Raw genomic sequence first — 25,120 nt, 5'->3', positions numbered from 1 at the left:
AAGACATAAGTGTGGAGGCATCAGAGTTGGTGGTTGCATTAGACAACATTGGACATGTTCATATAAAAACAACCGTTGGGATGTTTTCATGCCACATGTGTTTGCATAAATATCTGGATGTATTTATAACCCACCTCCTCTTCCAAAGACACAAAGCTATCTCTGGTGATTTATGCTCTGTATCTCTAATCTGCTGAAAGGTCAAAGCAACAGAACTGAGGTTTGTGGAGCTACTCCAGATTTACGCGAGTCTAATAAAGATCAAAATCTGGCCCTGAGTATTACCCTTCCTATTCACAAGCATATTTTTATGTTTCTCTTATCTCCTGCCTTCCTACATTCCTGAAGAGTTTTCCTGCTAACATACTTGGACTACGAGATTTTCTCTAATCACCTAATCTTGGCCCCTCTTTAAGAGAAGAGAAAGTTGATGGCTGGGTTACATTACAGAAATGACAGCATTTTATGGCTAGTAGTATCTAAACACCAATGTCAGTATCAGCCACTGCTGAGCATCTAATTATAGTAATGAAATCCTACAAAAGTTCCACTTCACTCAAGTATTTCACTGTGAAACTAAAAAGGTAAATTATTCAAAGGATGGGAGGAAACCAGCTGTGTCTGCAAACTGCACTTCCAGCAGTAGCATCCATCTGTGTATGCTACATGAACTTGGCATTATCCTTCAAAACATTAAAAAAACTCCAGTATCTTAATGGTCAGTTCTTGATGTTTAAAAAAAATACTTCATAGTTGGTGGGTTTGGGTTTGTTTTTTGTGTGTACTAGTGTGTGTTTGTTTGTTTGTTTGTTTGTTCGTTTGTTTTTATTAAAGGTGATGCAGAGATCAGCTCGTTGATTCTCCAAGTACCCTGTTAGGAAACATGATTTGGAAACTTTCTGCAATAATTTTTCTTTGAAATATAAAAGATATCAAACAAAAAATAAAGGTCCATAAAGAAGAAAAGGAACCAAAATCAAGATTTTAGAACTACCCATTAGTAAATATTACTCCCTTTGTGTAGATGATACCCAAGCAATAGATGTGACATGCTCAGGGTCCACGGGGAATTGGTTTCAGTGGCAGATTGAGATTCCAAGAGTTTCTAGAGCCTGTGCACTCATCCACTCACTCACCCATTGCACCATTTAATTCAATTTGCAAAAGCACTTATTCATACTTTAAATGTTACTGAAAGCCTATAACACACCTGATTTTTATAGTTCTTGGAAAGGCTTTAAAGGAAAAAAAATGACAAATTAACTGCCATACCTTATTTAAGAATATTCTGTTCTGTTTCTCCACGGGCCTATTTTTTTCATTTCACTTTTGCATTCCGCAGATCTGTACATATATAAGCAATTGTGAAAAAGTTCATTCCACATATAGCCCTTTTCACCATCAATATCTTAATCATAATTTAACCTGAGACATTTTCTCCAGTGAGAGTGTTTATGATTCCAAACTATGAATGCCAGCTGGCTTTAGATGTAAAAACTACCCAAGAAAAAGGAATATAAAAGCTGCAAAACTCCACCTGCACCCTAGAGAAAGATGCATTGTAAATACTGAATGAACTTTTTAAACATCTGAGCTCAGAGATTCAGTACAAAAGAAGGAGGGGAGGGGGAAGCCAGTTGATTAATATGGGTTAATACAGTTCCACAGCCAAAGTGGTGAGATCCTTGCAGGTTGATGTTCTCAGAGACACAATGAAATAAAAATGTTATCTCTCTTTTAGCTGTAATCTCTGATTAGAACGTTTAATCAATTAGCATTGCTGTTGTCAAAACTTGCTCCCAACAAAGGATGAGAAAACCTGCCGGAGGGGGATCCCGACAGCTGCCCAATTCCAAACCTTGCAGTGAGGTGGGAGACTCATCCCTGCAAGAAACGTCATGTTTTAGTAGTGTGCAACACCGACTTTTGTGTCGTGGGGTGAGAACACTTATCGTGCATTATTCATCTCAGAAGCACTAATAGAATGTCAAATAACCCCAAGAAGAAGAAAAGCTTAAAGCCAAGAATTGGAAGTGTCAGGTTACGATAAAGAAGGTGTCTTTTTCTTTTCCCCTTTCAGAAAGCTGGAGACTTGTGATCTTTGAAAGTGGGCTGCTGCTGTTTAAAAAAAATCCAAAACACAACATGTTTGGAGTCCAGTTGTGAAAAACTTACTGCGTGTTTTCCTTGCTCTATGAGTCACCTGGGGTTTGGTCTCTCAGAGCTGGCCATTATTGGAATTCCAACAAAAATGACAAGAATTCTTTTTCTTTTTTTTTCTTCCCAGTGAGGTTTATTATCTCTGTCATTAACCCAAGCTTTGTGTTATAGAGTTCTATGAGATCTTGGACAAGAACAGGATCTCATTGTACTAAGGACTGTACAAACATATAATGGCTAAAATAAACAGGCAGGAGATCAGGAGACAAAGAGTAGAAGGAAGAAAATACAATTGTTCCCATTTCATACATGGCAACCCGAGGCCCAGAGAGGTCACAGGACTTACTGAAACCAAGGGACAATGTCCAGGGCTTAAAAATTCACCCGTGTTTCCTGTAGGAGAGTGAGCAGCACTAACCACAAAATTACCTTTGCTTTCCCCCACCTATCTGCTGGAGAATGCACAGCCTGTTGTGAAATCTGTGATTGTTTCCTGAAACGCAGCAAGGTTTCTTGTTTGTCCCTGTCCCTCCATCAAAACCTTCCTCAGAGCCTTCTCTCTGAGGGTTATGAGCCATCTGCAGAGCTCATCCAGGCTCCACTATCTGCACCATTGGTCTATCTGAACCACGGACATAACTTCGATGTGGTGTAATCTCGGCACCGGGCCAGATGGGTGTATTAACTATGAATATTTCTTCACGAGCAATTGAAATGTAGGTCATGGTAAACAAACGTATTTGAATGGGGATTATTTATTTGGGGACAGGGAGGCATTTGGTGGGTTTTCAGATTACTTTATATAAGGCTTCTCTGTAGGGCGTAGCTACAGAAAACAAATCTCCATTTTGGGACAAGGGGGAATGTATCTTCTTGCCTTAAACTGCCAAGGAGCAGGGGGTACATTGTAACCCCCAGAGGAAAGGAAAGACAAACCCAGGGATTGTTCTCATGTCAGAGCTGCAGAGCAGTGAGATTTAATGTGTTGGGTTTTTTAATGAGTTGCAGAAAGAAGTGGACAGTGAGGTGATGAAATTTCCTGAAGTGCTGACAGACTAAGACGTTCTTACTTAGTTATGGGAAACGCTGGAATATGCATGTTAATTGGTATGACTGTTTAGGGCTGTATTCAAGCGTGCAGCGTTCTTGGAAAGAACTGTATTGGTTTCATATGCACCTTTTTGATGTGGTGTTCATTCCTGAGCCACGACTCCGTCTCTGAAGGATTGGAAAAGACAAACAACCATGGTGAATGTGGCAAGACCAATGCTAGAGAGGCCCGGGCTGGATTAAGAGGGGTCTAAAGGGATGTCTCATGCTTGTAGGAGGTCCTAGGAAACACAAGGGCAAAGCAAGAACCACCAGGACCAGGAGCACTGTGCTCAGCCCCTCATCAGAAGGAGTTGACAGCTGTCACACTCCTCTTTGCATAAAGCACCCGAATTTCATGCCCAAAATCACAGGCTAAAAGCTATGAACGGAGATCCACATTGTTTCCTACCATCACATCACTCAACTCAGAAACTCTTACGTACTAAAATAAAATTAATTAAAAATAACAGTATATCTGTCAGTAGGATGGGATGAAATACTGACATAACACTCTCAGTAATTGCAGGGCAATGGCACAACTGGGACAGCCAGAGCTCCAGCTTGGATGGGAGAAACAGGACAAGCTTGAGATATTATTAAATGAAAGATCGGCTGCACAGTAGCATTCCCCAAACATGCTTGAAAAGTGACAGCCACGCAAAATTAAGCAGAACATGATGGATTAATGCAGGCTGCAGAGTACAGTGGAGTCATTCAGCGGCTCAAAACACTCTACAACAACAGTTTGTGAAACGACTGGATGATTCCTGAAAAAAAAAAAAAAAAAGAAATTGAAAAGTTTAAATTCTAAAACCACAACCAAAAAGGTATGAGAAATTGTGAAATTCACACAGAAATACAGACTAGGAAAATAGTGAGCTTGGTTACAGCTTATTTGCTATTTTGTTTGTCAGGGGTTTTTTTTGCTTTAGGGTATTTTATTCATTCACAGTCCTCCAATTTCAGCTTGTAAAGATCCAAATAGTCATATTTTTGTACCACTTGCAGATCAAATGTTAAGATGTCTCAGAAAAAACTGATTGTGCTAGAGAAAGCTTTTTCAGAATCAGGAACCCAGAGCAGTTTTCAGAAGTGAATCATACTATAATTTTTGCAGATTTCTGAGAGAGAGGCAACAATCTACTCCTGAAAACCCAGCATGGCCCCATCCTTATTTTATGTCAGGATTTAATGCGTCTAAACCTGAATTTACTGACATGTAACAAGGTTTGAAGGACAAATAAATAAACTGAATTAGAGTATTTCGGCTGTCAGAGCTGACAATGGATTATTAAAGGGGCTATTTTCAAACCTCAGTCCCATGCTTTACTCATTCCTCTAATAGCCCAGAGACTGTTGTGTTAGAAAAGGGTGTAATAAGGACATGTTGTCCTAGACATTGTGTTTCCTAACATTTTGTTAACTGGACACATTTTTGTGGGTTAATAATCTCGTTTGTTTTCTGATGCTTACACTCAATTGCAAAAGCAGCTGAGAGGAAAAAAAAAACACAAAGAAAGACTGGAAGAAAAGCCAAGAAACTCTTCTGTGGAAGTGTAGGTGTTTGGACATGATAGCCTTTTGGCAACCTCAGATGTTGGTTTTTTTTTTATTTTTCTAGGTGTTTAAAGAAAAGCAATTACCTCTGTGATGACATTTAATATGCCAAGATTCAGCCTTGAGCAATTTTTTATGGCTGTGTTCTAAACTCCAGAAACTACAGAGCACACTGGATCCACTGAAAGATGTTTCAGTGTAGCAGTTCTGACAGGAAAGCTGTGGTTACACTGGCATCTAAAAATCCTTGAAAAAAAGACAAATAAGAAAGAAAAAACCAGTGGTTTCAGGGGGTGGAAATGCTGCATCACTGGCTGGAGAGGTATAATAAATGGGCTGAAATTCTTTGCCTGTTTGATGCTTATCTTTAAATTTTGAGGCAGATTTTACCTCCTTGTGATTGTTTCTTTGAACAGCAAATGTGACCTTCACCAAGGGGATGGAAGGAGCCAGAGCAGGAGATGAGATAGAGTCAGAAAGGGTCCTGCCTTGAGGTTTGCAGACTCTGGACAACAGCTCTGTACATGGCAGCAGTTTATTCCTGTTCCTGTGCTCAGGTTGGGAACTACACCCCATTGCCAAGTCTGCAGTGTGGACACCTGATACCTCCTAGACAACACACTGATCACTGGACAACTGGAACCCAAATTAATTCTGGCTATGAGGCCATTGGAAAAATACAAGTATCTTGTGCTTCCTTAACTCCAGAGTTTTCTGGGATGGGTTTCCTTATTGGCACAGTGTGCTGGCTGAGGTGACATCCAGCAGCAGTTGGCACAGGATCTTTAGCAAAGCAGGAATGACTCAGACATAAACTCAGGTACTGCCACTTCTGCTCTCAGTGTTGGGGGGGGGGGACTTAATGTAGCTGTAAAGACAGTGATGGATTCCTGGTATAAATTAGGCAAAACTCAGAATTAAACAGAATAACATCATGAGATGGACTGCTTTATAACATATATATGGCATCAGGAGTTTTTTTTATATTAATGAATTAATTAGCAGAAATAATAGTTTAAGATGTTCTATAGAAAAGCAAATAAATGTGCCAGTGCCTGAAGCATGGGAGATATTGGGGAGTTTTCCTGGAGTTTTCTTGTAGTCTGACACTTAGCCCCTCCTGGGTTGTAAACCAGAGAAGGGGAATCATTGTGGAAAACCGGGGTTAGAATAGAAATTCTTTCATCCATCTGGTCACAACCCTGACTTTCCCATGTATGTTCCCCTCACGTCTTGATCAATATTTTCTCTGGTATTTCAGTAACTATAAACCGTCATTCTGTGAACCCACACAAGTTACAACATTAAATAATGTTTTCAGATATGCTTATGTTGTTTATTTTAAGGCTATGTCTAAATGTATCCTTCTAATTGCTTCATGGAAAAACAAGTTTACTTTATGGTTTGAGGGTGTAAGGCTGGGGATCATATTACTCCTATATTTGTATAAGAGTGACTATTCAAATGGTTGTGATAAGCTACCGAGCCTGAAGAGCTGCAATTAGATGTTTCCAGAAGCTTGTGACCTGTCAGTCAGCACAAGGTGCAACAGATTTTGTGAAGACGTTGCACTGAGATATTTGGAAATTTTCAAAATCAAATACTTGTTAAAATAATGCCCTTTTTTCCCAGCGTCAAAATATCAGGCTTTGTGTTTGATTGTTTTGTTGGGGTTTTTTCAAATTTTTTTTGATGTTTTAATCTCAGTTTTTAATAAAAATATGTTTAGAAATGTGTTTGAAATTTTAGTACTTTAAATAAGTAGAAAAAGCACAGTGCTTGTTAAATTGTACATTTGAATCCCTCTCTATAGCTCTAATAAATATACATATAAACTGATAAAAATAAATAAAAACTGATGAAAAAAATCTTATTTTTAAAGCAGAACAGACTCAACGAAGTGAATAGACATATGGGTCCTGACTCATTCTGTTGTTAAAAGAAATGCAAACTTGAAAATGAAAACTTGTTTTCAGCATTTCCAAAATTTGAAAAAGAAAGCAGCAGCTCTCCCTCCTGAGCCCAGCCTGCTTCACAGGGACACTCTGCTCTCCCAGCAGTGCAAATGAAGATGTTTATTCAAACTCGCAAACAAAATCCAGGAAGATCCTTCTGGCGTTCGGTATAAAGCCATTATGCAGGTGATTAACCCATTAATTTTCAAATGTGTACGTTGTCAAACATGACAAAACAAACGAGAGGAGGATGAAAGCAAAGTTCCCAATTACGCCGTTGTACGGAGGAGTCGGCCCGGATTTAAGTGACAGACCTTTCTTTTCCCTTTAGGTTAATATTGCTTAAATTGCACTGAGCAATTTGCCACATATGATGCAAGTTAAATACCACTCCTGCGAACTCCGGGGAGAATTCTGCTGGCTCAAAGCACTTACAAGTGGCAAGACTGAATTAACCAACTTCAATTGAAATGTATATTTGACTGGATATTGCATTTCCTTTGACTTAAAATGCAAATTACAAATAACTTAGACAGATCTAGCTTTGGATGTGGGAAACGTGATTCAAAAGTCATTCAATCAAATGAAAGTCAGGGCTCCACGGCTCAGTTTCTGTTTCAACCACTGATTTATAAAACTAAGGTTAGACAATAATCTCTTTATGCTCTTGTCATTGTGTAAAACAGCTTTTAATTTAAGACTGTATCATTCTAGGAATGATCAGCAGCAGAGATTCTCTTCCATGCAGTTGCTCTAAATACGTGTACACAGAGAGGTGTACACACACACACGCTTAAAAAATATTTGGGATCACATCTCAAAGGTTCTTGTGCTATTGTTTGATGAAGATATAATTTGGAGAACATAAAGAGAGATTGTTTGGAGGTAACCAAAGAAACCCTGGCACCAGTCATCTTTTAAATCATCAGCTATCTTGAACAAGGGTAATAAAACAAATATTTTCAGAGAGCAGCAAATTATTTTTAAGACATCACTTCGAATTGGATATCCAGAGTAAACTTCAGGGCTGAAAAAGTTGTTATCAGCTTCTGGTGCTCCACTTTAAACACAGTTATGTTTTTCCTATTTCATTGGTGATCAGATTGTTTTCAGAACTCAGTTTTAACAGCATAGAAACTTCAATGGAACAACAACAGCCTAAAAACCATAAACATTTTCTCTCACACTATTACTAACACCTGCACCCAATAAAACAGAATTTCGATCATCACTTTTTTTTTCTTTTTCAGATTTTTTTCTTGTACCAAGGCATTCATTTCATTTGGATTGTGGAAGTGAAAAACTTACTATTGTTTGCATTTATACTTTTTTCATTCCTGGCACCACAGAATCTGGGGGGGTGGGGGATTTTAATTATATAAGATAGTTCTTTTAATTGGAAAATTTAATATCTCTCTGTTTATACTTTCTTGCATTCTTGATTTTAAAAAAATATGCTGTTTGTTTATTTTATAAAATTCAAATTTGGCCTGAACAAGTTCATAGAAGAGACAGTTAATAAAATTACTCAGTATTTATGCTTCTCCCAAAAGATTGCACAGAGCTAGCAGGAGAATACACACATGAAGGAGTGTCTGTCTCTCTCAAATCCAACACTGATGATCTCATGTTTCTCCTGCCTTTTTATATTGTTGTTGGAAAACTTTACCTAAAAAAATCATAAATAAATAAAAGAGGAGACAAGAGTTGATTTGCCTTTCTAAGAGAAAGTCTGGTGGTTAGAAAACTGTTCTTCCCTCTTGTCTGTGGGTTCTGTGCTGGTGTCACCCCTCTGCCTCCACAGTGGACAACCTGTACCACTCATATCCTACACAGGAGCCAGCCTGTAGCCCCGTAGAAGGCTGAAGGAAAATTGTTGGAGGGGAAAGAAGTGCAATCAGGTTGGAAACAACTTTTCAGCTCCCCACATTGCGAAACCAGTCCTTCAGTGGAAATTACAGCAACATACCACAAGCTACAAAACCAGGATGCAACAGGACAGGAGGAGACAAACAGGGCAGGTGCTTCCCTTGGGATCAGGAGGGAAGGAACTGAGGATGAAAAGGGAGCTCACAACCTCTCCCCTCACACCTGGGCAGTGCTCCAGCATCTGCTGAATCAAGCCCAGGGCTGGAGGCAGAGTTAAAAGCCAGTGTGGGGGCAAAAGAGGTGAGTGGGGAGACAGCCTGCTCCCTGGCCATGGGCTGCTTGGAAGAGATCCTGAGTGTTAGGGAGAGGGTGAAACTGCCCTTCTTCCAGGTGTGGTTGCTGCTCCTTGTGCAGTCCCATTCCTCCTTCTCCCTTGCCCATCCTGTGGGCATGTAGCCAGGCTAAGGAAAGGACCCCACTGCAGAATGTGTGACAGTCACAGACCATCTCAGCAACCTCCTGGGGTCAGCGACAGCGACTGGGGGAAGGGCAGCAGGCAGCGCTTTAGACAAGCGTTATCCATGTGGGCATTCACCACCTTATGCCAATCCGCTTTTCTTCCCATGCCAAGGCCAATGCAAAAACATCAACGAGCCCTTTGATTTCTTTAGGACCCTTTGCAGCACAAGCTCTGCCTGCAGTGGTGTTCTGCATTTGAAGCCAAGCACCAGTGGGAATGGTGAAGGTAAACCGAGGACACCTATGCCCCGTGATTTGCTCTGTGCTGTTTGTAGCCTGCAGAAGCTGCTTTTCTTGGCATTCACCACCTCGAAAGAGAACACTTTGCATTTTGCTGTGAACCAATCTGCAGAAGAAAAATGCACACACATAATAATGTGATTCTACATGCGAGGGTTTTTTTTGCTAGGAATGAAAAGCAAATGGGTAATCACTAACAGTAATGTTACACTTGCAAGAAATAGTTGCTAGGGAGAAAAGCTTCTTGTGTTTCCCAGAAAGCTCCAGCAACTTTCATATTTATTGGGTATAATCTGCCTTTTGCATTATCCACTTTGAATCCTACCACACCAGTAACTCCTCTAATCGTACCATTAGCAATTACCTCCAAGGTTTCCTGCCAGTTTCTCCTTTCTTACTAACTGGTAAATGTTCATGGCAAGGAATTTTCTCTTTTCCCACAATCTTGGATAAACTTAATCTTGACCTATTTGAAACATGACCAAAGAAATCAAAATCCGACTGAATAAACTAAGAATTTATACTTGTGAATGATGTATTTACACATAAAAAAAATTATTATTTAAAGCACAAATGGAAGTGCAGAAGAGACAAAGGGTATTTCATATTTTTGGTTTTGTCTGCACTAGCATAGAGATGTTTTGCAAATTTAACTGGTACTGGTCATGCTCCAGTAGATCTGCTGGGAATTTTGGATCATGCAAAGCCTTTGTTAACATATTAGACCTTGAGCTGATTAGGCCAGTTGTAATTGAAATGGAGTTAGGTCATAACGAGGTTGGCTTTGTTGTACCTACACCAATAATGATGGAGAAACAGAACCAGTGTTACCACTGCCGACCAAGGCTGACCAAACTTTCCTGATTGCTGTTAGTTTCAGATTTGTCCCTCTACACTGTAGAAAACTGCTAGCATAATTTCAGATTATTTTCTTGGCGTACACAGATTTGACTTTCACTGTGCTGTAAAGAGCAGCAGCACCTCCTTTACCCTCTCCTCCTCCCCCCGTGCAGCGTAAGGCTCTGGAATCCAAACTGCTGCAGATCCAAGTGTTGCCCGGGCTGTTATCTGCTGTGGGCCAAATGAAAATTCATTACTCAAATACTCCTGCATGCTGGAGCTCTGGTTGCTGTCTAAGTCTGTGTTGTGGCTGAGAACCATCTGGAGTAAATCAAATGAAATAAAACCTCTATTAACTGAACCTTAAATATCCAGAGCTTGCCATTATCACGGTCAAACACTCTGACACTGCAAAAATGTCTTTGCTTGGTACAAATCTCTGTTTCCCACCATTTCTTCACCATTGTCATTGCTGCTCGGGAAATCGAGACTGAGCTGGTTGCATGCATCCTGAAATATGCTGAACCACATTTTGATGTAGCACAGTTGTGGAAGCTGACCAAAGCCAAGCCACTGACAGGATCAGGGTCCAGCTACAAACCAAACCCTTAAATACCGAGAGCATCTCTGAGCATAGTGGTCTTGTTAGCACCTCTTTAAAGTGGTGAAAAAACAATTTGATTTGTCTATAAAATGGCAAAGATTTTTGCAGATGAGGAACTGTAGGGAGCTACTGCCCAAAGAACATTTCATTGGAACGAATTGGGATTGTGCAGTCAGAAGAAAATGCAGATTTTTAATAAAAAGCACGCAAAGTCTGAGTCTGTCTATTACATGAAGCAAAAACCCATATAACAGACAACAGTATCCTGGTGGCAAACCCTCTCAGAAGGTGCTCCCTCCCCAAAATCTCTTCAAGCAGCCACCTCGAGTTAGACTTGCAGATTTTTTTTAATTTTTTTATATGTTAGAGACTACAAATAAAGTTGTTTCAAATGTATTTTTTAAGTGCAAAGGCAAATATAATGCTTACATTGGAAAGAGGATTATTTTCCAGAGGGAAATTATGGAAACAAGACAGTGTGGGATATTTCTAACTACCTTACATGAGCTGCAATTCTTTTGTAGAAAGAGGGAAAGCTGTGCTAACAGGGATGAAAGGACTGCAAACTGGAGGGTTTAGGGATTCTTCTTGTCTCTTATTCCTGAGATTCTCTGCTAAATAAATCTGCAAAAAAAAAGTCACATGGATTTAATTTCATAATTTTCTAAATGAACATCCGTACAACATCTGTTATATTCTAAAGCATGATTTATTTTGCTTGTTACAACTTTCCGTGCAAACACGTATATATACACAAATTAAAATTGTTGCCCTTTTTAAAAAGGCTTGGAGTCGATACAATCTACAGAGGAATTAGGAGCATCTAAATAAACTCCCCACCCCTGCAGACCATCGCCGGGACCTCGATGACATTCACTTCAGAGCTAATATCATCTCGAAATGAAATCAAAGTAATTGCGAACCCCGTGGAAGAACCCTGAATGTAATTAAATAAGGGGGGGGGGGGGGGGGAAGAATCCCTGTAACCTTGGAGGGCTGGCTGGAATCTGGAGTGGAATGTGCTCGCTGCACACCCCACTCGAGTCCCTCACGCTGGGTGAGAGAGTGCCGAGAATGAGCCGGACAAGGTTGGATGTAAAAGCACATTTGGGCTGAGGATTTTAGCTCGCTCCAGATTCCTGCGGGGAAACCCGTGGGTTTGGCAGCATCCAGTTGTGAGCTCACACCCAGCACGGCTGGCCAAGGATGCGACACGCGCGCGGAAGGGAGCAAAGCGTGTCCCTGCGTGGGCACCGGGACAGCCTGAGCTGCGAGGCACAGGGTACCATCGAGAGCATCTCCCATCTCAGCCAGCGGGTAGAGACAAACAGAGCCCCAAAACAGCTGTACCAGACTGCTGCATGAGTCAGTCAGTTCGTTCTACAGAGTGAAAATAATAGAGGTCCTTAATCTCATTTCAACAGGTTTTTTTTTTTCTGAAAATAAAAGTATGAAAAATGAATATTTCTTTGAAGAAATAGTGTTGGAGAAGGAAAGAAATCAGCCAGATGATCTCACGGAGTCTGGCACTCTCACAATCAATTTGTGCCAAATCTGAGTCTATAACTCAAAAGCTGTTTATCGATCCGTTTATTATATCGTCCAGGATAATCAAAAAGAGATGTGAAATTAAGGGAGACAAACGGCACGTTGCGAAGCTGTTCTGGATAGTTTTGGAAAATAAAAACGGGGAGTTGAATGGGAAAATTAACCGACAGGAGATAATTGCAATTCTAGAATTGCATCAAGCGTGGAACACATCTCCAGACTGCGAATGTACTGCATCAATAACAGGATTTTTATAGGAGCTCTGTTTGGGCATCGGACAATTCAGTGCATCTCACATGTCTCATTCTCTCTGCAAATCCTAAACTGGTGGAGGGAAGCAGACAAAACATCGAAAACGAATGTATCTAGAAAAAGACTAATAAAAGTAAAATGCGTCTGTGAAAATAACCTCGGCTGCTCGCTTTTGCGGAAGATGGGTGTGTGTAGGCAGCCTCTGGGAATAATCTAAGACAATGCAGGAGCTTTTAGGTGATCACTCTCCACACGTTATTTCCCGGGCTGAGGTGAATCATTTTGATGTATTCATCACCCAGACAAGCAGGAAGGTGTGTGCGATCATTAAGATTCATTGCAGCAAGTTCGATGGAAACCGTTTGCAAAAGGGAAGACAGGAAAAAAAAAAATGTTTTGAGGTCATAGATTATATTTTTTCCCTTTCTCTGCCTCTTAATAAATAAATAAATACATAAACAGAACCCACGGAGATCTGGGGAGCCTCGGGGGTTCGTACTGCTGCCCTCGGGGTGCAGGGGATGTACCACGGCGACCCCCGACGGGGCGAGAGCGGGGGACCGGCTGAGGGCCCGTCCCCACATTTAGCTGGGGCCAACCCAAAAATTATCTTGCTCACGTATTTTTCGTTGGTGGATTTGTGGCTACTCAGGACGGTCCCGGCTCCGAGCGGCGACAGCAGGTGCCCAGGTCTGCTCTCCGCGGGGCCCGATCCCGCGATTTGGGGAGACAGAGCCGGAAGCACCAGCACTGGGGGAAGCGGGGTCTGACCCTGGCCTCCAGGACAGAGCGGGAACCTCTGGGGTCGGGGGTCGCACGGGGGTGGCTGTCACACGGCAACCCCGGAGTCCCGCTCTTCTTCGCAGCGAGGGGCCGTGCATCACCTCCGAAAACCCGGTCTCCATCTGATCCCCTCGACTGCGAGTTTTCTGCATGTAAATCTAACGTCTCTACCAGTGCTCTCCTCCATCGAACCATTCGCTTGTGTTTATTTAAATAATTATTACCTTGGGGAAAAAAATCGTTTTAAATCTTTAAGGGCAAAACTATTAATTGCTTTGAGCAGGAAGACATCTGATCTCTCACAACTATCCCCTGCCTCTTGCCAACCAGAATCTGATAGCAAATTAAATACCTGCGCAGAGAGAAGGAGAGAACAACCCTCGGCGGGTGGGAAATGAGACGCTCGTATTATGCAACAACCACGGTTCATTGTGCACTCACTGTCTTAACGAGTGGATGACACCGGTGCGATCAATAGGGACGATTGTCGGGTGACACAGAGGACAATTATAACGCGTGATTGCACTTACTGCCTATTTCTCGCAAACAACATAGTGCAACTTTGCTCCAGCGCATCCACCTTCCCCGCGCACCGGGAGCCGGGCGCTCCCCGGGCTGCACGTCCCGGGGCCCCGGGCTGGCAGAGCCTCCCGTGCCTGCCGCCCCCTGCCCAGGACTGCGGGACCCGTCCCCCCGGGGTGCCCGAAGGATGCTCCGGGAAGGGTCCCCCTCGCAAACCACCAGGGAGCTGGTTCCGCAGCCAACAGCTGTCAGCCAAAACGGCTTTGGAAACGGAGTCCAAAGGACTCAAGAGAGGATCTAGATCGAGGCGTCGGTAGCCAGCCCTGATCCCTCGGAAGCTCTGATGTTCAGCTCGGTTTAATTCCTTTCTAGCGTCTGAAGATAAACGCATATTACTATTAATACAACGCCTTTCTCTTGGCTCCAGGTCTGTTCTGGGGCAATGCGATGAAACAGTAATCTCCCAACCTCTGACGCATCAAACATTCCCTTGGTGTACACCTCGTTTCGGGGCAAAACTTGGACTGGATGTACACTGATTCCATTTTCCTGCCCTTCTTTCTAGTCAAATCGGAAGCCTACCTTGAACGACTTCCTCACGCCAGCCTCACGGTGGCTCGTAAAAAAAAAAAAAAATCTCATCTCTTTAGAAAACGGGTTATTAACCAAATAGATAATTAAAGGAGAGGGGAATGCTTGTGAGGTTTTCCCTCACGGAGAATAAACGCGATCCTCGCTGCCCGCGAGGGTTTTGTCCCCTGAGATATCTGTAAAGGACACGGACTGGTGGACTGGGGATACAGGACATCATCCGTGTAAAGATCCGAATGCGCTCCCTCCTCATTTACACTGACAAGGGAGGCGAGGGGTGCTGGACAGCCCCCTCCGCCAAATTGACCACCACCAGCTATCACGGACTAATGAGACTGTGGGATTTCGTGGCGGGGATGCTGCTCACGGCCTGATGGATACAGAAGCGAGGATGCTGCGGCAGTGCCTGCCCGACACCTCCCTCCGCCTCCAGGCTGGGAAAAGCGGAGGTGGGCCGAGGGGCAGCCTGGAGCCCGGGGGAGGCAGAGGGGGAGGCGGAGCTGGCCGGGACGGGCCGTCGCTGCTGCTGCTGCTGGAGCCGGTCAAACAGCACAGCCACTTCCCCCAGGAGCTTCCCTTTCATCTCCCCGCTCCTGGCGCCTGCAAAACAGCCTCAGTTTGTCTGCAGCGTCTCTCTTCCCCCTGTACTCCCTCCCTCCCCGTCCCGCTCCAGCTGAGAGCCCCAGGACCGGGGCGCCCGCAGCCCTCCCCGGTTCACGGGGGGCGGGGGAGAGGCAGAGGGGCACAAGGGGTTTCTGAGCATCCGTGGGACCCGGCAGTGCTCCGTGAGGCGGTTTCTGACGGCGGCTCGGAGTGGGGGGTACAGGGGCGAGGGGCCGCCCCGAGAGCCGGCCGGGTCCGCCGAGTCCCGACGGCCGAGCCCCGGAGACCGCCCGCCCCGGGAGCGGGGTCTCACCGGGCACACGAGGGGGGAGCCCGGCGCAGGGGAAAGCCCCCGGACTCACGTCGTTTCCCCGGGCTGGGAGAATTCCTTGCTGGTCTGAGGCTGGGCGGCGGCTCTGAGATCCTGGATAGGAGGAAAAGCCTTAATTCCTAGAAACTTCTCCAAACCTTGTCTCGGAGAGGTTTCCGTGCGGACATTCAGTGCCGTGTGTGGCTTCATTCTCTGATGTTTAACTGACAGGAGGAGGATGAGGGAGGAGAGGAGTGAGAGAGGAGAGAAACCTCCACGTTCAGACTTTCGACAGAAAATGCACCAACCTCGCGATGGACTAAAGCTGAAGAGGGCAAACGCCATGAGCAAACCCTGCAATGCTTTGCTATCCCAGGTGCCTCTGTGGCACCCAGACTAGCCTGGATCGGCCAATTTCTGCTCCGTGCTTCACAGCACCGAGAGCAGCTTGTCCCTTGGTCCCACTCCTTCCTCCGGCCTCCCAAAGGATGACAGTGCAGAGAAGCCTCTCCAAGCCCACGGGGTCGATGTGGGAGTTTGCACACCCAGGCCACAACCGGACACCTGGGGAGAGAACCTGCACCCAAGGGACGTGATCGGTGTCACCGTGACCTGCCCTCCCCGGGCTCTCCTTCCCCAGGCGCCCTTCCAGCGGGCATTGACTTTGGGAGCGCGGTATAATTATCTGCAGCATTTTCAGCAGCCCCACAATGGCTTTCCACGGGCGGTGCATTGTTCTTGACACACATACATTGTTCCTGCATGTCCATCAATTCTCATTTACTTGTCACGGTGCAGGAAGCATGGAGAAGGGAAAGGAAGGGAAAGGAAGGGGAGGGCGGGGGAGAGGGGAAAAACTCAACCCCACTGCAGCAGCAGAGTTTGCAAGGCCTGCTGCCTGGCTGCTGTCTTGTATCTCTCTGTGAGCATCTCCAGGCAAAGAGACGAGTTCCGTGGGTTTAGAAAGAAAGAATGGAGAGGCATTAGCTTGTAGCATCGACTATTATTTTCACCCTTGGAGAAAAGCCTGAATCAGGGCTCTACTGACTGAAATGTTGCAGTCAGGTTAGTTGGACTGAGGCAGTGAGAGATATCACTTCTCTTTGCAGATCTTACTTGGTTTTAATTCTTAACCCATCGAGGTCTGCAGTAACACTGCCGGGAACAAGTAATGAGTGTACAAACCCTGCTATTAGTCCCACTGATGAGTGGGGTTTTGTAACACGGCTTCTCGTACACGTCCTCCCACACTCCTTCCCACACCGCAGTCTCATGCCCCGGTCCCAATTTGCTATCCATGGCACCAGGCGAGATGCTATCAGAGCTGGGGCGGCTCAGATACTTGTTGTCTGACCGGGGACATGGGTGATAAGGGTTTTAAGGGGTCGGGAGGACCCCTGAGCCCAGCACAGTCCACTCGGTATAGCCCCATCCTCGAGGTGGAAAGTCGTGATTTGTGTTTGCAGGACTGGGGACTTCCAAGATTGCTGCATAGGCTGGCAGGAAAGTCAGGGGTCCAAATCGAGCACAAGATGAGATAATGAAATCCTACAAGTTTTATGGAAGGGATATATCCAAAATCGCTCATGGAGCAGAGCAACTGCCCCAGAACCGAGCCCGCAGCTTTGTCTGAGCTTCCCCTGAAGTCAGGGCTTGGGGAGAGAAGTTGTGCCGCACAGACCCGGGCAGACGCACTGTCGTCTTCCCAGAGTGTTTTGTTTTTTAGAGCCTCGGTTTTAATTTGTAACAGTGAAACGGCTCCTAAACACTGCGTTTCCTGGACGTTAAAAAACAAAAGCGAAAAAAAAACACCTGAGAAAGTTGCGGGCGCAGCATGAAATAATGCCCGGCGTAAGATTAAAATAATTATGAAAAGAACAATATGTATTTGCTTTTATCCACGCTGTAATTATAAACGCTTTTAAAAGGATACTCTTTATTCATACCACTGGTAGGAAGTCAAAAAGTGAGAGAATCGCTTTCGTAGTACTGGTTTGATATGACTTTTAATTAAGGACTGCGTGCCCCTAATTTATTAAGGCTCATCTATTCATCACGTGTGTAATTGACGCTGGAAAAAAATAATAATTACAGATCTAACCTCTGCAGAGTGGTTTTGCCCGACTTGGGTCCTGCTGCCGTGGAAACGCAAACAAGAAAAAACCACCCTATTAGGATGAAAAACGAGCGGCGCAAACAGGCTCCAGAGTTTCTCCGCGGGAGCGTTTCGTTGAGTGGGGGTCCGCATCCCTCATCCTGCATCCCTCGTCCCGCATTTCCCATACCGCATCTCCCATCCCGCATTTCCCAGCCCCGCGGACTCGGGAAAGCGACGCGTTTCTGTGGGAGCCGGTGGGGGGAGGCGGGCAGACTCCGCTCCGGGAGGGGCGGCGGTACCCGACGGGGCGGCGGGGGGCCGGGAGGAGCCGGCCGAGCCCGGGAGGAGATGGGGGGCCCCGGGAGGAGCCGAGCAGACTGGGAGGAGATGGGGGGGCCCCGGAGGAGCCGGGTGGGGGAGCAGGAGGGGCTGGGTGGCCGGGGGGAGATAAGGGGGTGGGAGGAGCTGAAGGGGGGCCGTGAGGAGCCAGGGGAGCCCCGGAGTAACTGGTGGGAGGCCGGGAGGAGCCGGGTCGGCGGCGGGAGAGGGAGCAGATCCGCGATCCTCTGAAGTTTCCTCTTCGCCTCATCATCAGCCTTAATTACCGCGGCTGGTTGTTTTTTTTTTTTCCCCTTGCTTTGCTATGATTACAGCCCTTGGACGGCTCCTTAATAGCAGCGCTCCGCGGGCTGCCCGTGTCATTAACTCCTAATTCAATCCGGGGGGGGGGAGGGGGGGAAGGAGGAGGAAACACCCCAAACAGCATCACCCAAAAAAACCAGAGGGAGAGACTGAGAGGCGGTTTGGTCCCGCCCCCCGCGCGCCGCGAGCCAATGGCGTGAGTCACCGAGGCACGTCAGGGGCCAGAGCGGGCGCTGATTGGCCCGCGGGGCGTTCCCTCGGCTTCCCAAAGGAGGACAGCGCCGGCGAGCCCCAGAGGGGGAAAAGGGGGGCGGCCGGGCCCGCAGCGCCTCACTCGCCGGGCAGAGGCGCCGCGCAGCTCCAGAGCTCCCTCCGCACCGCCATGGCTTCTCCTTCCAAGGCGAAGGAGGTCTTCTCCTCCGACGAGGAGGGCCCGGCGGCCGGCGGCGCCGAGGAGCACCACAAAGTGAAGGTGTCCAGCCTGCCGTTCAGCGTGGAAGCGCTCATGTCCGACAAGAAGCCCCCCAAGGAGCCGCCGCTGCCCGCGCCGAGCGGCAGCGCCGACGGGGCGGCCGTGGGCACCTCCAGGAACCTGCTGCTGTCGGGCCACGGGTCCCGGGACGCGCACAGCCCCCCCGGGGCGCTTACAAAAACCTTCGACACCGCCTCGGTCAAATCGGAGAACTCGGAGGACGGCACGTCCTGGATCCAGGAGGCCGGGAGATATTCCCCGCCGCCAAGTGAGTGCCCGGGGGAGCGGCGGGAGCTGCGCGGGGAGCGAGGGCGGGCGGGCGGGCACTGCTCCGGCCCCGGGCTCCGAGCGCCGAGATGCCCCGGAGCACGCGAGATAGAGACGTGTAGATCTTATATTTCATCGTAAATTTTATATTCCCATCCCTGGAAGTGGTCAAGGCCGGCTTGGATAGGGCCCTGAGCAACCTGGTCTAGTGGAAGGTATCCCTGTCCACGGCAGGGGTTTGGAAGGAGATGATCTTTAGGGTCCTTTCCAACCCAAACCGTCCTGCGATTCCATGATATTTTGTATATGTATTCATATCTACGCGTGTGTAATTTTTAGGTCTATGTTACATATTTTTTCATATGTATGTTAGGCTTCTATATTTATATGGTTATGTATTTCTACATTAATATATTTATATATATGACTGTATGTATATATATAAATATATACTGCTTTCAAAACCATAGAAAGATCAGAAAATACCATGGACCAGCTCTCTTTCCTGACACGCTACTCTCCGGCTGCCGGTTCGTCCATTTAGATTATCCCATTGTAACAACAGCTGGAATTTCTCCCTGATACCTTCTGCCTTACATGGTGCACAGCAACCTCTGAAACCCGGGAATTGTCCCTTCCAGCCTTGTGCGCTCTCTCCGCGCTGGCTCCCGCCGCCGTGACTCCCGACACGGGGTTGTTCCTCTCTCCCTGGTTCTCTGCAGCTTGTCAAAGTTCCCCGATCTAGGCCTGACCTCTTTACCCCCTGCGATCTCTCCCGACCCCGTCCCCACCGCCTTAGGGACACGCGATCCGGAGGTGACAGGTCACTTCTTAAACCCTTTTGCACTTGGAGCCGCGCTGCTGTGCCTGCGCTGAATCGCATTTCGCTTCGGTGAGATCCCTTAAAAAAACAGAGGGGAAATTGCTTTTAAGAAATCAAAAGCCCCAAAATTACCTCCAGGAGAAGGAGAAGAAGCATCCGGGCGATTCTGGGCTTTCTGCCTTCCCACGGCCAGGAGCCGTGGCGGCCGTACACCTGTATCAGTGGATCGATCCGCTCTCCTCCGCGCATCCCTAACTTGCCTGATGGAAATTAAGTACTCTGCTTTATTTAAGTTAGAGACTCTACAGAAGCAAACTGTTGAGCCGGAGAGTCTCGCAGAATTTGCTCCTCAATCTAATACTGCAAGAAGGAAGTTTAGTGCTATTACAGCTCCTCTTTTTTGTTGTTGTTTGTTTGGGGGGTTTTGTTTTGTTTTGGATTTGGTTTTGGTTGTGTTTTTTTTTTTTTTAACAATCATTTCGATTTGGCTTTCATCCACTTCCTTTCATTTACTGCCCCCGAATTAATTTGATTTCTGTCATGCTGAGAGAGGGCCCGGGAGAGGGCAGGAGGAAAGCATCCTGCCCGTGGCATTCCCTGTGTAGCTCCAATTTTCAATTTTCATGTACCCTCAAGTATGCTGAAAAAGGGTGAAAAGAAGTGTGTGCTTCTACCCGGACCCCCTTCTCTAAATCTACCTAAAACCCCAGACTTAGACAAGGCCTAATATTCTCCCTCTACATTTTCCCCCCCTCGAAATTCCTCTCCTTTCTATTTTAAATCGGCTGTTCTCGAGATCTGCAAAATAGTTTCATAAAGGACTTCAGTAGCTGGGAGTTCTGGTAATTTCAGCAGGATTTGGGGCAAAAACCGATAATCAGGGAAGGGAAGGTCCTTCGGCCTCGATCATCTCCCTCATTTCCCACCTCCTGGCGTTCGGCCGCTCGGCAGGAGGCAATGACCAGTTCTCCCTCAGGAATACCATCTCTCTGTGGAGGGTTTCGACTTTAAAAACAGCTCCTCTATTTATAATTATTAATATTACGGGTAGAATGAACTGGGGAAAAAGTTGTAAAAGTTGGAGTTTTGAGCAACACGGAGAGGGTACCCTCTCCAAATGATTATTTTTGTCCGACATTGCCCAGAAAAAAAGAGGATAAATAGAAAAAAAGCCCAGCTAAACAAATCAGTGCAGCGAGGGCTTGAGGACTGTAACGGGATAAACGCAATTGCAGAGTCTGCGGTGACGACCGTCCCTCCTGCTTATCAGAGTTCGGCAGTCACTTGGGGGGATGGTGAGGGAAGAAGCCCGGGAACGCTTGGGTGTATCCCGGGGGAAATATTTATCCGGGATTTAATTTAAAAGCATGTTTCTGTGGTTTCCCCCGTGTGTAACAGCAGTCGGGACGGGTCGAGCTGACTCGACAGCCGGGAAAGGCGCTGGGTTGGGGATTGACGGTTCCCCTTCTAAACTCTGTCACTGCTGGAAGCAGCCCGGTAGCTGGGTCTTGGGAAAATTTCACTTAGGGAAAAGAAACAGGTTGTGTTTAAAAATAGAGTAGAACAACGGGGTGACTAGCAGTGAATTTAGGGTCCATTTAGTGTAGTTTTAATTTAGCGTAGTTTTAATTTAGCATAGTTTTAGAAGTGAACCAACTGTCACAGTGAGCACCTTAATTATTGGAATGCCCTGGTGTGATCACAAGACAGTATCTGACAAGTTGTTTTCTAAGAGGGCTTTGTTTTCAGTATCTAAAGGAAGGATAATAAGAGAAGTTTAATTTTTTCCACTGTAACTGTTTTCTCCCTCACCTTTCTGAACTTTTGAACACTTTCCTTGTGGGATTTTTTAATTGCATAATATGTACTTAAACAGCTTCTTGACCCAGCCTATTTTAAAAAGTAGAAGAGAAAAGTGAAAGGAGTCCAGAAAAAATAACGTGCAAATACTGACAAGCATTTGAACCAGACACTACAGTGTGTACAAGATTTAGCAGCCTCTTTAGAGCAGGCTGTGTGTCATTTGCTGTATCAAGCTGGGGAGCCAAGGTGACTTGCCCCGGGAATTATGCGGAACACAGCCAAATTGCTCAGCTTTTGAAGTTAGCTGCATGCTTCTTATTCATTCTTTAGATTGTAAAATTATTAGTAAAACGCAAAATTAATCTAAAGACCTAAACTGATCTAAAGTCAGCCGTGTGCCATTCCAGGTACATGTGCCTAACTCGGTTGGGATTTAAGGTGGTAGATTTCCTGACTTGTATTGACTACAAATGCTGCAGTTAGGAGGCTTTTTTGTTTTGTTTTAGTTTTAATTAGCAAATATAATAAAACCCAAAAATGTTGAATGAAAAGTGCACTGCTTTCTTGGTTTTGTTGATACTTTTTGAAAATCAGAAAATATTCACTGAAAAGTTAATAAGCAGAGGAAAAACTCCCTCTTGAAGAAGAAATATCAATAAAAATGCCTAGTTAGTGAAACCAAAAAAATTGTCAGACCCACTCCTTCAGCTATCAGAAAAAAGAAAGGGTGCTTAGTGGAGCTGGGCTGGGCTCTTCTTTTGCTCCACTGTCCTTTTGTGAATCTCCTGCTTTTGCTATGTTTGTGCTGTGCTTTGCTGGAGTTACACCTCCAGTTCTGCAGCTACCAAAACAGCTGGTTTGTGTGCTCTAGACCCCTATGATGTGACTCCTAAAGTGATCCGTGAATCCCTTGTGCCCTATCTACCCTTTTGAAATCACTGAGCCAAAATTTCGCTTCCCAGGACATCTGCTGCTTTTACCAGAAAAAGATTTCCAGAGCCACTTGCAAAAGGATCCTCTGTTTTCAGGGTCTCACTTGGAGGCCCATCAAGCACAGCATCTCTGCAGAGCACCCAGGTCTCCTTGCTTTTGTGATAACTGGCCTTTCCCTTCCTTGCAGGACACCTGAGCCCCACTGCCTGCACCCTGAGGAAGCACAAGACGAATAGGAAGCCCCGAACCCCGTTCACCACTTCCCAGCTGCTGGCTCTGGAGCGCAAGTTCCGCCAGAAGCAGTATCTGTCCATCGCCGAGAGAGCGGAGTTCTCCAGCTCCCTCAACCTCACAGAGACCCAGGTCAAAATCTGGTTCCAGAATCGGAGGGCCAAGGCCAAGAGACTGCAGGAGGCTGAGCTGGAGAAGCTCAAAATGGCAGCGAAACCCATGTTGCCATCGGGGTTCAGCCTCCCCTTCCCCATCAACTCTCCCATCCAGGCTGCCTCACTGTATGGAACATCCTACCCTTTTCACAGACCTGTGCTTCCTATCCCTCCTGTTGGACTCTATGCTACTCCCGTTGGATATAGCATGTACCACTTATCCTAAGAAGATCAGAAAGACGAAGTGACAGTAAGACAGACTTCCTGGTGGATCATGTCCAGCCCTGAGAAGACAGTACCCCAACCAGTACTGGCCATTCCTTCTGCACGCTTCTATCTGCCATCCTGAGTGTATGGGAGTTTGTGCTAGCAAAGCAAGGCATCCTGTATGCTACAGGTTGGGCGTCTTCTGAGAGTGCTCTGAGCACTCAGAGTCTGATCCTCAAAGAAAAAAAATTGTAAAAACAAACAAACAAAAAAGAGAGAAAAAATATTTGAGCAAATGTAGGGGTTTTATACAGTGCACGTAAAACTAGACTAAAAAAGAACGGGTGAAAAGGCAGTTTTATCTTATGGAGGCAGAGATTTCCTGACACCTTCCTGACGGGGCCCAACACAGGTTTAAATTTAGAGGGGTGCATGCCCTCACACCACACTCTAAGTTGCCATCACTTAGTATGGGGGCAGTGGGGAGGGAAATAAAAAGATATAATCAACGTTTTGTTGTTTGGTTGTTTTTTTAAAAAAAGCAGAGCCTGTAGCTAGAGACACCGTGTAAATAGAAGCTAGACCCAGTAGAGTCTCAGTGAAGTTCAGAGCCAGCAAATTCCTGCATTTCTGAGGGTAGAGAAAATTTTTGCATCCCAAACCTCGGCAGATGAGTGTAACAAGATGAGCATCAGGGCGCCTAAATGTAGAGCCCAGCTTTATCCACCATGGCTCCTGTAATGCCTTTATTTGTATAAATAGCTTCAGCATTTGTAAAGCACTGTGAGGGGAGGTAAAGTGCAAGGAAGGGTTATTAGGCAGTCTGGTCTTTATCTCTTCCTATTGGCATGCTTTGAAATGTTTGGCTACAGCCAGGTAATCTTGGCTCTGCAATGTTCTTTGAAAACCAGGAGAGAGGGAAGGAAGCTTTCCGGGGAAAGAAGATGTGGGTTGTTTCCACAGTGGTGGAGAGCAAAGGATTGTTGAACAATTCTGGGAGATGTCTGGGGTTTTTATTAGTATTTGCAACAGCCTGTATTAAATAGAAGAACCCTCCTGAGTCTTCCTCTTCTTCCCTTGCTAAGGATGCCAATATAAGTGACTCATGCTTCAAGCCCTTCTAAAGAGAGATCCAGGTATCACAAACAATCATCCCTACAAGTAGGACGGTGGGGTGCCAAGAGACTGCGTAACCTGTCTGTCCCCGTGGGAGCTCCCCGAGTGCTGGCAGTAACTTCCCCAGGCTTCTTCTTATAACTGTTGTATTATGTGTATTACTCTTGCTAAACTTTATGAGGAAGTTACCTCAAAGGCTGTGGAGCACTGAAGTTGGAACTTCTCCTGGATTTATTTTCTTAGCATGCTGTTGTGGAAGAAAGAAACAAAACAAAACAAAAAAAAAGTCAGAAAAAAAATGGAAAGAAAAAAAAAAAAGCCATGAGGTTTTGCTGGTTTTGGTTTGTTTTGACCCAGGCACTGATGCTGGGACCTACTATAGATGAACTTCCTCTTTCCCTTCCCCTCACCCCTAATCTACCATTATAGGAGAGTCCCTTTGAAAGGGATGCCTTGTACAATTTTATATATTTTATTGAAGATTTATTATTTCTTATCTCTTATTTCAAATTAAATTAAAAAAGAAAAAACATGTTTAATCGCGTGTGGGTCTCTTAGTGTTTGGAGTCCTTCAAAAGGTAACTTCTCTCCGGGTGTGTTTTGCACCGCTGGGTCAAGTTCAAAGGAATGTTTGGGTTGCCTTTATGATTATTTCCCCTTTCTGAGTCTGAATTAAAGCCAAAGTTGCAGCACATGAAGGTGAATTGCAAGTCAACAATTCGAAGTCAAAAGCCAAACCTTTTATGAGGTTTCCTTGTTTTTAACAACCACTTTTAGGCGCCTCTGTTCTTTACAACATCATACTCCAGTGATGTCTCCATCGCTTCTCTTAGCTCGTGTGCCTTCCTCTTTGGCTTGGGACTCTCCCTCCGACTCACCTTTCCATTGACCTCATCTCTGGGCTTTAGTAAGAGACTAGTCTCGGCCC

At 45.6% G+C, this 25,120-nt stretch overlaps 1 protein-coding gene across 1 annotated transcript; it reads left to right on the top strand.

The window, feature by feature from the left end:
* The first annotated feature begins 18,420 nt into the window (after window positions 1–18,420).
* On the top strand, window positions 18,421–24,731 carry MSX2 (msh homeobox 2). The gene is made up of 2 exons (XM_027718649.2): window positions 18,421–18,925; window positions 22,671–24,731. The coding sequence occupies exons 1-2, from the start codon at window positions 18,568–18,570 to the stop codon at window positions 23,093–23,095; spliced, it is 783 nt and encodes a 260-aa protein (XP_027574450.1). The 5' UTR covers window positions 18,421–18,567; the 3' UTR covers window positions 23,096–24,731.
* Window positions 24,732–25,120: the final 389 nt, after the last annotated feature.

Source organism: Pipra filicauda, unplaced genomic scaffold (genome assembly GCF_003945595.2).
Source record: "Pipra filicauda isolate LSUMZ 115617 unplaced genomic scaffold, ASM394559v2 scaffold3_size10097308_pilon, whole genome shotgun sequence".
Lineage (NCBI taxonomy): Eukaryota > Metazoa > Chordata > Aves > Passeriformes > Pipridae > Pipra > Pipra filicauda.
Note: the sequence above shows the minus strand (reverse complement) of the source record. Positions and strands in the feature narration are given on the sequence as shown.

What these genes read in the sequence shown, in the direction of transcription:
- MSX2 (XM_027718649.2), top strand. Translation starts at nt 18,568, where the DNA reads ATGGCTTCTCCTTCCAAGGCGAAGGAGGTCTTCTCCTCCGACGAGGAG. An exon ending in GAGATATTCCCCGCCGCCAA is followed by an intron (nt 18,926 to 22,670) that starts GTGAGTGCCCGG and finishes CCTTCCTTGCAG; the next exon opens with GACACCTGAGCCCCACTGCC.